We start from the raw sequence: 12544 nt of genomic DNA, 5'->3' as shown, positions 1-12544 counted from the left end.
ATACTCCCAGAGGATTTCGATAGAGTACCCCCAAATATTTTACCTCAGATTACCTTAAAACTTTCCAAATTTCCTTAAATTTGCAGCTCGTAACTTCGTAAAACTGAAATTACCTTAGAATTGCCTTAAAAATACCTTGAAACCATGCAAATTACCTCAAACTAAGGTAATTACCTTAACAGTTTAAATCCTGGCCCCAACGTGCGTAACTGTTGTCACGTTGTGCAGACTGAGATGTCGTACTCCTCTGACGTTGCGTAAGTAAGGAAGTAGGGTTGATTACTATTTTTTTCTGTACTGGTATACCCCATTATACTCGTAAATCTTAATTTATGTAAACATGGATTCATAATATACAAGAATCCAGATTTTCACATTCCTAGACACGCTGAATGTGAAGAATGTTCACGGCATCGGTGGATGGGAGCCAGAAGATTAAGATGACCTTGAGTCAGAATCTCCTCTCTCTCTCTCTCTCTCTCTCTCTCTCTCTCTCTCTCTCTCTCTCTCTCTCTGATAAGGAAGATGGCTGAAATAACATTGTGGAGTTATATGTCTATTAAATTAATACAAAGTGTGATATAGCCACAATTTTGTGTGGTTGCCTTAGTGTGGTGAAAGGTATGCGTATCGCTCTGATCAGCAAAGTTGTACTAAGCAGGGACACCCATACTAGGTAGGTTTGCTGTGAGCGGTAAGTCTTAAGTCTCCCACCATCACCAATCCGGAGTGGCCAGATTGTAGATGAAATAAAGTCACGTTTGAGGCCTTTATCTTTCAGTGGTCTAGAAACGGCTGTATTTGTTTGTTTCTTTCTTTCTTCAGATGAATGTTTGTTTTTTTTCTATGATCTTATAACGAAAACATCACAATAATGACTAGGCACTAATTTGGTAGTTAATTCTAATAGCCAGGCCTTCTCCATCATGAGGCTCAATACTACACAGTATTCTAGAAGTTTTATTCCAGCTGCAACCAAGTTGTGGAATGATCTTCCTAATCGGGTAGATTAATCAGTAAAACTTCAAAAGTTCAAAGTTGGAGCAAATGTTTAAATGTTGAACAGGTTGATATGTCTCCTTTTATTGTTTAAATATGACATATCTGTTTTGATGTTATTATTGTTTTTGGAATGATTTATTGTTAATTTGTTCTCATCATTTATCTATTTCTTTATTTACTTTCCTCACTGGGCTATTTTCCCCTGTTGGAGCCCTTGGGCTTATAGCATCTTGCTTTTCCAACTAGGGTTGTAGCTTGGCTAATAATAATAATAATAATAATAATAATAATAATAATAATAATAAAGTGATTATTGTTGCTTGCCGTTATCTTTGGCTGGAAGACATTTTTTTTTTTTAAATTCGGCCAAATTGTGCGTAATGCATTGCTAATGACCAAACAACATAGGAAATGGCCATATATTGCAATTTGCTTGCAATACAACAATATTGCAAGCCAAGAATGCATTGTGGATAAATTTTATTTTTTTCCTCTTAAATGGGGAAAAATACAGTATTTTGGGCCACTAATCCCCAATTTACGATTGCAAATTGATGCAGTCCCTAATTTTACTTGCATAATTAAAGGTTTCTGGTTTCATTTCCAGTTTCATCAGAATAGATGATCACCAGAACGTCAGCCGGGCAAGCCCAACGGCCCACTGTGGTGCCTAACCACAGCAGTGGTCTCCCCAGTAAACGGCTTAAGGCTAAAGCTCACGGTCCCGGGCTAAGATCGATCTGCTGCCATTTGAATGCTAGGCGAACACGTTACCACTTGATGTTATCAGATGCAATTTTTATCTTGAGATGATAAGAGCCAAATGTTAGTTTCTGATGATTCTCTGTAATCTTTTTATCTGCATCTTTGCCATGTACTAAAACATCGGATCATATTTGACTTTTCATCATGGTTATCTAACACTTAAAAAAACCGTAATTCTAATCGGATATTCTCCCCAAAAATATATTGTTATCAGCCATATTTTGGTAAAATGTAATTCTAATCGGAAATTCTCCCCCAAAATATACTGTTCTCAGCCGTATTTCGGTAAAATACAAGCGACCGTAATTTTTAACCTACTGTGTTATTATATCTTATGGGTTGATGACCATGATATCACTCCTTTACGTCAATATATCCGTTTTTAGAACGGTAAATGCCAGGTAACATTCATTCCAGTATTTTTTCCTGTTTTTACGGCAAATTTTTAACAGTGTACCAATAACATTTCCTTAGTGACCTCTATATATATGTATATATATATATATATATATATATATATATATGCATATATATATATATATATATATATATATATATATATTTATATATATAGGCCTACATATATATATTTACACACACACACACACATATATATATATATATATATATATATATATATATATATATATATATGTATAAACATATATATATATATATATATATATATGTATATATATACATATATATATATATATATATATATATATATATACATACATATATATATATATATATATATATATACATATATATATATACATATACATACATATATATATATATATATATATATATATATATATATATATGTAGATACACACACACACACACATATATATATATATATATATATATATATATATATATATATATTTGTATATATATATATATATATATATATATATATATATATTAAATTCCTTTTATTCCATTAGAAATATAAAAAGGATTTACCATGTTAGCTGCAACGGGGTAAAAAGACAACACTGAGTAATTATTCGCTTAATAAAGATAGATACTCAATCATAAAGTTTAATCACAAATTATTAAAGATTGTTCAGCTTTTATTGGTTTTTCTTAACCAGAGTAATATATTTCTAGCAAAATTAAAACCCTTTCATGATTTTCTAAAAATATTTGAAACTCACAAAAAAAATAAGAGCCTAAATGTTCTACTTAGTTTTCTATATCTATTTCTATTTCAAAATGCAAATTATTTCTAAAAAAAGTCTTCGAAAAATAAGTTTTTCTATCCTAGTTTCTCCTCTTCATTAAATTTCTTGTTAGTAAAGAGAAATTTAACTAAATTTGCTCCCATTCTTATATTGAAAACCGAGTTCTTCTGCCTAATAAATATTCATAAAAGTTATTCCGTGAGTCGTATAACAGTGACGATTTAGCAGTAAATGAACAATACGCGATATGAAACGTTAAATACTCTGAACGAACAAGGTATAACGACAGTGGAGGTCCTGTAGAGAGTGGGGTTCCCCTGCTGTATGGGACCGGAAAAGAAGCCATCAAATTAAAGTAAAGGTAAGTATTTTTATTGTAAAATTCATACTCATAAAACCTTAGATATATTTATTTAAAAAAAAAAAATACATTATTCATATAGTAATGTCTAAATGATATCTTATATATTTATCACTAAAGATTAATGAAAGTAAGTAATTTACAACATTTAACTTTTTTACTTAGTGTTTTATCACAAATCTCCTTATAAATGATTAGCAAATAATGCAAATCCGAATTGAATATCAAGTTTGATAAACATCAGAATATTGTAATTATTTCAGTATTTCCAGATTTTTAACCTTATCATGCTGTTTTTTAGATTATTTTATTTTAATTGTTTATTACTTCTCATATCGTTTAGTATTTCCTAATTTCCTTTTCTCACTGGGGTATTTTTCACTCTTGGAGCCCTTGGGTTTATAGCATCTTGCTTTTCCAATTAGGGTTGTAGCTTAACTAGTAATACTACTACTACTACTACTACTACTACTATTACTACTAATGCTGCTACTACCACTACTACTACTACTACTACTACTACTACTACTACTACTACTACTAATAATAATAATAATAATAATAATAATAATGATAATAATAATATGAAAATACATGATATAATCAAAGCAAGAGATTAGTCAAACTTTAAATGGATATGTATTTTTATTTTCTTGACAAGATTTTATCCTTAATGAATTATAATTCATTATAAAATATATATCACCTTATCTTATAGTACCTTCTTATAGTCGATTAAATCATGATATAATCCATGAGAATTTCATTAATTAAATATCCTTCAGCTCGTTTGAAAATTCATTAAGTATTTTGATCTCACAAAAGACAGGAAATAGATATTCATCTTTAATGTAACAATATATATCAATATATAAAATTATGGGATATTCACAATATAAACAAAATTGTTGTGATTAGATTTAGGTTTATATTTCATGGAAACTTATTTATTGATGAAGAAACAGCTGTAGTTCAGTTGATGACTGTTTTCATAAAAGATAAAGCAAAACTCATAATTGTTGCTAAGAAATTGGTTTGATTAAATAACCAACTGTTATTGGAATAATTCCATCTCATCTTTATAGATATACATAATTTATGTTGAAACATAAAATAATTGTTTTGGCAAATGTCAACATATCTTGAAACAGTTGTGAAAAGTCACCCGAGCTGAATTCAGGTAAATAATCAAAACTGGCTTGTTTTCTGGATATCAGCCCTCCCAAAAAATCATCAAAACTGGCTTGTTTTCAGTATATCAGCCCCAATAAAATAATCAAAACTGGCCTGTTTTCTGGATATCAGCACCATAAAATCAGCAATATTGGCTTATTTTCAGGATATCAGCACCATAAAATCAGCAATATTGGCTTATTTTCAGGATATCAGCACCATAAAATCAGCAATATTGGCTTATTTTCAGGATATCAGCACCAAAAAATCATCAAAACTGGCTAGTTTTCAGGATATCAGCCCCACAAAAAATCCTCAAAACTGGCTTGTTTTCAGGATATGAGCACTAAAAAATCATAAAAACTGGCTAGTTTTCAGGATATCAGCCCCACAAAAAATCATCAAATCTGGCTTGTTTTCAGGATATCTGCCCCACAAAAAATCATCAAATCTGGCTTGTTTTCAGGATATCTGCCCCACAAAAAATCATCAAAACTGGCTTGTTTTCATGATATCTGCCCCACAAAAAATCATCAAAACTGGCTAGTTTTCAGGATATCAGCCCCACAAAAAATCATCAAAACTGGCTTGTTTTCATGATATCTGCCCCACAAAAAATCATCAAAACTGGCTAGTTTTCAGGATATCAGCCCCACAAAAAATCATCAAAACTGGCTTGTTTTCATGATATCTGCCCCACAAAAAATCATCAAAACTGGCTTGTTTTCAGGATATCTGCCCCACAAAAAATCATCAAATCTGGCTTGTTTTCAGGATATCTGCCCCACAAAAAATCATCAATATTGACTTTTTTTCAGGATATGAGCACTAAAAAATCATCAAAACTGGTTTGTTTTCAGGATATCAGCCCCCATATATCATTAAAACTGGCTTGTTTTCAGGATATCAGCCCCCAAAAATCATCAAAACTGGCTTGTTTTCAGGATATCAGCCCCCATATATCATTAAAACTGGCCTGTTTTCAGGATATCAGCCCCCAAAAATCATCAAAACTGGCTTGTTTTCAGGATATCAGCCCCCATATATCATTAAAACTGGCTTGTTTTCAGGATATCAGCCCCCAAAAATCATCAAAACTGGCTTGTTTTCAGGATATCGGCCCCACCAAAAAAAAATCATCAATATTGGCTTGTTTTCATGATATCAGCACCAAAGAATCATCAAATCTGGGTTGTTTTCAGGATATCAGCCCACAAAAAATCATCAAAACTGGCTTGTTTTCAGGATATCAGTCCCAAAAAATCATCAAAACTGGCTTGTTTTCGGGATATCAGCCCCCCAAAAATCATCAAAACTGGCTTGTTTTCAAGATATCAGCACCAAAGAATCATTAATATTGGCTTTTTTCCAGGATATGAGCACTAAAAAATCATCAAAACTGGCTTGTTTTCAGGATATCAGCCCCCAAAAATCATCAAAACTGGCTTGTTTTCAGGATATCAGTCCCGTTTCCATGAGTTCATCAAAGACTGATAGGAAGCGAGGTTTAAACGAGGGATTTGTGTTCATTTTATCCAGAGCCATTGCTCTGAACTCTTCCACCATGGTAAACACATCTTTGTCTGTCATTTCTGGAACTTCGTCCGGCTCTACTAACGAATTCGGCAAAATCAAAGAGGCGAAGAGCAAACCATATTTATTCTTGTCTCGAAACTCCTGCACAAGTTCTTCTTGGGTGAAATACATTGGCAAGTTACCCCCTTCGAGCACCTCTTTGTAGGAGGAATGGTAAACAGACATGAAGTAATCAAAGTGAGGTTTCCTGGTATCTCCAGTCAGACTGGTAAATAAGAAGTAATTCAGCTCAGTTGCCAGTGAGGCTTCACGACACATCTGAAGGTCAACAAACATGACCTCAATTGGGCGACCTTCATCATTGTATCTGAAATGAAAATTTAATCAAAGTCAAATGATAGTTCAGGTGTGCTTTATAGTTATACAATATATACGCATTCCTGTTTATCAAGAGTATAGACTTTTGAAAACATATTTAGGTATACAAATACAAATATAGAACACTCCAATGTCTAAATACGACATATTTATACCTTGGAACACTCCTTATAAGAGCTTTCAATTACTCACAATATTACTAATACTCAAATCAATGGTATTTTCAAAGGCCTATTGGACAATATAGATCAATCGTGTACAGTCAGCATTGGGAATTGGCTAAATTACCGGGTACCTTTTAGAACAAAGTCAAAGTCACTTTTCAAAAGTGATTAGAAGTTGGGTGTGGAAATGCATAGTTAGATGTAAGATTGCGTGAGATTTTAAATGATAAATAATCAGCAACATTATGCATACAGTAGAAGGAAGAGGATCATCATAAAAGAAGAGAGATTGGCCATATAATGAAAGGGGATCCTAATGAACAAATTATTATTATTATTATTATTATTATTATTATTATTATTATTATTATTATTATTATTCTACAGTTTTTCTTTGCATTTGTGTATAAAGTGTTATTATTATTATTATTATTATTATTATTATTATTATTATTATTATTATTATCATTATTATTATTATTATTCTGCAGTTTTGATTTGCATTAATGCATAAACTATTATTATTATTATTATTATCATTATTATTATTATTATTATTATTAGTAGTAGTAGTAGTATTATTATTATTATTATTATTATTATTATTATTATTATTATTATACTACTACTACTACTACTACTACTACTACTACTACTAATAATAATAATAATAATAATAATAATAATAATAATAATAATAATAATAATTATTATTATTATTATTATTACTTGCCAAGCTACAACCCTAGTAGGAGATGATGATGATGAAATTTACCCATATTTTCTGGAAAGATAAAGGATTGAGATATTCAGAAAGTCTCATATTATTATTATTATTATTATTATTATTATTATTATTATTATTATTATTATTATTTGCTAATCTGCAACCCTAGTTTGAAAAGCAGGAGTCCCAACAGGGAAAATAGCCCAGTGAGGAAAGGAAACAGAGAAAAATAAAAATATTTTAAGAACACTAACAACACTGAAATAGATATTTCCTATATAAACTATAACAACTTTATACAAAACAAGAAGAAGAGAAATTAAATAGAATTGTGTGCCCGAGTGTACCCTCAAGCAAGAGAAAATATGAAGGTTGTGGGTTAAGAGGTCTCTATCAGGGAAATATCCACAACATAAAAGATCACAACCATATTGGATTCATTTCCATTTAACTCACCTAAAAAGAATATTGTTGTTCCAGCAGTCCCCGTGGCATATATTGTTGAACTTCTTACTATGCATTTGAACAGAAAGAACATCCTTTATTTCATATCTAAACGATTTCATCCACTTTATGGCAGTCTCGTATCCACCAACTTTTTCCAGCATCATAATTCCAGTATCAATTGGCCTTTGCAAGATCGGTAGAAACCAATGTTTATTACCTGGTATAAAGTTTAAATAGTCTTTTGCAAGGTATTTGTGTTTTGTTGCAGGAGTCTCCCCTTCTTCACACCTGCTCATCAAAAGGTAAGATGCACTATGCAGTCTAGCAATTTCTTTCATAACCAGGACAACGTGATCTTTATCCAAACCTTTTCTTCGATCAAACATCTTGAAGTCTCTGGCTCTCAGATCTTCAAAATAAATCTGCTCTTTCTTATCTTCCAGGAAAACATGAAAACACTTTGGAAATCGAAGTGGTTCTTGCCCTGCTGAAACTAATGCCTCATTTAAATCTGGTAAACCATTTTGGTAAAACTTTCCCTCCTTATCAAACAAGACTGGCATTAAATCTGGAAACCCTTCCACGGTCCTAAGCCCATTGAGTTTGACTACATATGTGACCTCACATTCTTCATTGTCTTTCAGGTATCTGACTTCTACACTCGTCACCACGCTGGAATAGTTATCCCCGGGTTTGGTGAAGTCGACCACCTTCCAGGATTCCAGGACAGCATCACTTCCCTTGTCGCATCTAAGGGCTTCCTTAACATGCCCTTCAGTGATCAGGCTTTGAGGAGTAATTGGCTGCTTTTCCGTTGATGCCACTAGAACCGTATAAAGAAATGAACATGATTAATATATTGTAAGTATAGTATAGTAATCCCTGGAAATCTAAGCATGCATATAGTATATAGTATATAGTACATAAACATATACTATATAAGCATATGTGATAAGTTGTTTACATAATTTAGAGCATTCAAATTATCTTTCTTACATATTATTGTGTAGAACCGTTAAAAGGAATCTCTCTCTCTCTCTCTCTCTCTCTCTCTCTCTCTCTCTCTCTCTCTCTCTCTCTCTCTCTCCGTATATAATCACATGTAATAAGTTGATACACAGATTTTATTGCATTCAAATTATCTTTCTTACATATTATTGTGTAGAACCATTAAAAGGAATCTCTCTCTCTCTCTCTCTCTCTCTCTCTCTCTCTCTCTCTCTCTCTCCGTATTTAATTACATGTAATAAGTTGATTCACAGATTTTATTGCATTCAAGTTATCTTTAGACTTAAGCGATATGTAACATTGTAATTTAACGATGTTGACATGAAGGTTTGAAAGACTTAGATTGAAATTTATAGGTTTTGCATACTGCATTTGCATTATTTACTCTGTTGCTACTAATCATTTGTTTTTTATTTTCTTAATTTGTTTTTTTCAATGATTTATCGAGGGTTACAATGTCAAAATATTCTATATTTGATTACCGGATGAGAAAGTAAATAGAAACTGCATATTTATACATGCATAAGAATTTGATAAGACTCAATCTTTTATTCAAGTGTTGTTCTCATTTTTTATGGGGGTAAGCACGGTTGCCTTCTTTAGAAAGACGACTTGCTTTTGGCTTTGGGGTAGACCGCAGTCCCGATCGGTTGCCCTGCCTGACATCGCTTTAGACCCCGGTAGCGTAGGTTCGTATGTTGTACCAGTCACCAGGTCCTTCCTCAGCAGCGAGGAGTCCAGGTGCGGTTAGGTCGACAGTTCCAGACGTGCGAAGTGTCTATTAAGCTTTTCAGAAGGTGTTGGAGTGGCTTTGCTTGTGTGTTTTTTAGTCTGTAACACCAATTTGCTTCGAAGCAAATCTATCTGTCGATTACATACATAATCCTGAGACTCAATGCAGTTGTGAAAACGAAGCTGCTGTAGTTTTTCACACAGGTGGAGACATATTGTAGTCATGCTGGTTCGATGCGTGTAAGAAGTTACCAAACTAGATCCATGTTCTCAAGCTACTGAGGAATCCATGATAATTGGTCTTAATCTTTTTTATCCAACCTCTAAACTCTACTATTAATGGGATAATTCGGTTGTGCACACAGATACACACCAATAAAACACACACACACACACACACACATATATATATATATATATATATATATATATATATATATATATATATATGCATATATATATACATATATATATATATATATATATATATATATATATGTGTGTGTGTGTATATACATTATATATACTGTATATATATATATATATATATATATATATATATATATATAAATATATATATAATTTATACACACACACACACACACACACATATATATATATATATATATATATATATATATATATATATTATATACTAATTCTTAAACACCAAGGAAGGGTAACTAACTCTGAGACACCAAGGGGGTGGGGGTGATAACTGATTTTCAATTCAATGAACAAGTCTCTGGTTTTCTTAAGGAGAGAGAGAGAGAGAGAGAGAGAGAGAGAGAGAGAGAGAGAGAGAGAGAGTTACAAGTGCCCCACAATTAATGGCTCTGGGGCCAAGGGACACTCCTTCTTTGACCGTTGACATCTGCCCCTATTAAGTGTTTACTTGAGGGCAATAGGGGTCCTGACTACGAAGCAGTTTTCTTTAATACAGTTTCTGTAAGTGAAAATAACAGTGTTATATTACTGTAGTCAATTCTTTTTAGCGAGGCAGATTTGCACCGGCTCGCAGGGGTGCCCTTTTAGCTCGGAAAAGTTTCCTGTTCGCTGATTGGTTGGACAAAATAATTCTAGCCAATCAGAGAGCAGGAAACTTTTCCGAGCTAAAAGGGCTCCGCTTCGAGTCGTTGCAAATGCGCCTCGTTAAAATAAATCGACTATAGGAGGTGTTGTCACCTCACCATATATATATATATATATATATATATATATATATATATATATATATGTACATATATATATATATATATATATATATATATATATATATATATATATATATATATATATATGCAAAAGGACCACAAGGAAAATGAAAATATGAGATATAAGATTAAGTCCTGACTAGTTTCGTGATACTTCTTCATAGGACTGATTTATTGAAACATACATCAGTCCTCTGAAGATACATTAATGTCTGGATTCTCTTTCTTCGTGATTAAATGGTACGGTCACTGTCATACAAGTATCCTGGACCAGAGTTCGAATCCCGTCCGGTCAGATGCTATTGTCTTTGAGTGGTTTCGCCTTGCGACTCTAATCCCTAGGTCGGTAAGAGAATCAAGACAGTAATGTATTGAAATATATGGCTTATTTGAAATATGAATAGACACGACTAAATGTCCAAAATTTATCATATATATATATATATATATATATATATATATATATATATATATATATATATACTGTATGTGTGTAAATCTTATATACATACTGTATACAATACTCATATACCTAAAATCAAATAGGTCTCAATATTATTTTATACAATTTTCATTGTCACCACGTGTATGCTAACAAATTTTATTATTCTCCTTCAACAATGTAGTTCTCTTAACATTTCAGGAAACATTTAACGAGAAGGAACACATAGAAGTAGAGTAGGGTGCAGACTTCCGCCGCGGTAGCTTATTTCTTGACCTTTCGCTCGACCTTGACCTTGACCTTTGAACTTAAAATGTATTAACTGTCATGGATATTCATACAGTCAAATATGAACCAGGTCTGAAGTCTCTGTGACAACGATGTCCAAACCTATAGCTGATTATGTGAATTGGACATTTTGCTTCACCGTGACCTTGACCTTTGACCTTGACCTTCCAAAATTTAATGATTTCCAGCTGTTTACATGACAATTAATACATGCAAGTTTCATTACTCTACGATTAGAATTGTGGCCAGGAAGCTGCCCTCAAACAAATACATATACATACAAACAAACAAACACGCAAACAGGGTGAAATCATAACCTCCTTCCAACTTCATTGGCGGAGGTAAAAATTAATTTTCTCCAATAGTAAAGATTAACGACAAAATCCACCTTATACTTACTACCTATAGAAATTCCTTTTGATTCCCTTTATTTCAAAACTGCGGTCTCTAAGAGTTCAGACACACATACACACACACACACGGAGCAACATTCACTGACGACCCCAGTGGGTCTTGAAGAGGGCCAAACCTCCTCTCGTGATTTGAGTCAAGTATAATTCCTTTCCGCCTTGTGTGAGTTCGTTTGTTTGTTTCCTCGTTCTGTAATGGCATACATCGATAGACATGCGTGATTATTTATGGTAGATATTAATTTATGAATTACGTGTATGATTTTCCGCTTACGCAGTGATTCCGTAGTAGTAGTAGTAGTAATAGTAGTAGTAGTAGTAGTAGTAGTAGTAGTGGTGATTTTGAGTTAGCCTTGGGTTTTGGTTTCACTCTCCTCTTACGCACGGAGTAAGTGCTTGACCATATGTGGATGAATAATCAATCGCATTACGTACATATTCATTCACGTGCACACAGATACACACACACATACATACATACATACATATATATATATATATATATATATATGTATATATATATATATATATATATGTGTGTATATATATTTATATAAACATATATATATATATATATATATATATATATATATATATATATATATATATATACAGTATATATGAATGTGTGTGTATAACACAAAGAAAAAAAAAACTATGTGATCCAGACAGATGTCGTTTTCTATTCAAGACTTCTGTAG

The 12544-nt window shown here is 32.2% G+C and overlaps 1 protein-coding gene across 1 annotated transcript; it reads right to left on the bottom strand.

Moving 5' to 3' along the window:
* Positions 1-5204: 5204 nt before the first annotated feature.
* Positions 5205-9714, bottom strand: LOC137641110 (uncharacterized). The gene is made up of 3 exons (XM_068373556.1): positions 9525-9714; positions 7759-8572; positions 5205-6400 (listed from the first exon to the last, which is right to left on the bottom strand). The coding sequence occupies exons 1-3, from the start codon at positions 9712-9714 to the stop codon at positions 5950-5952; spliced, it is 1455 nt and encodes a 484-aa protein (XP_068229657.1). The 3' UTR covers positions 5205-5949.
* Between the last annotated feature and the right edge of the window lie 2830 nt (positions 9715-12544).

Source organism: Palaemon carinicauda, chromosome 5 (genome assembly GCF_036898095.1).
Source record: "Palaemon carinicauda isolate YSFRI2023 chromosome 5, ASM3689809v2, whole genome shotgun sequence".
Taxonomy (NCBI): Eukaryota; Metazoa; Arthropoda; class Malacostraca; order Decapoda; family Palaemonidae; genus Palaemon; species Palaemon carinicauda.
Note: the sequence above shows the minus strand (reverse complement) of the source record. Positions and strands in the feature narration are given on the sequence as shown.

What these genes read in the sequence shown, in the direction of transcription:
- LOC137641110 (XM_068373556.1), bottom strand. Translation starts at nt 9,714, where the DNA reads ATGACTACAATATGTCTCCACCTGTGTGAAAAACTACAGCAGCTTCGT. An exon ending in GCTTAATAGACACTTCGCAC is followed by an intron (nt 8,573 to 9,524) that starts GTCTGGAACTGT and finishes ATACGGTTCTAG; the next exon opens with TGGCATCAACGGAAAAGCAG. An exon ending in AACAACAATATTCTTTTTAG is followed by an intron (nt 6,401 to 7,758) that starts GTGAGTTAAATG and finishes TTTTCATTTCAG; the next exon opens with ATACAATGATGAAGGTCGCC.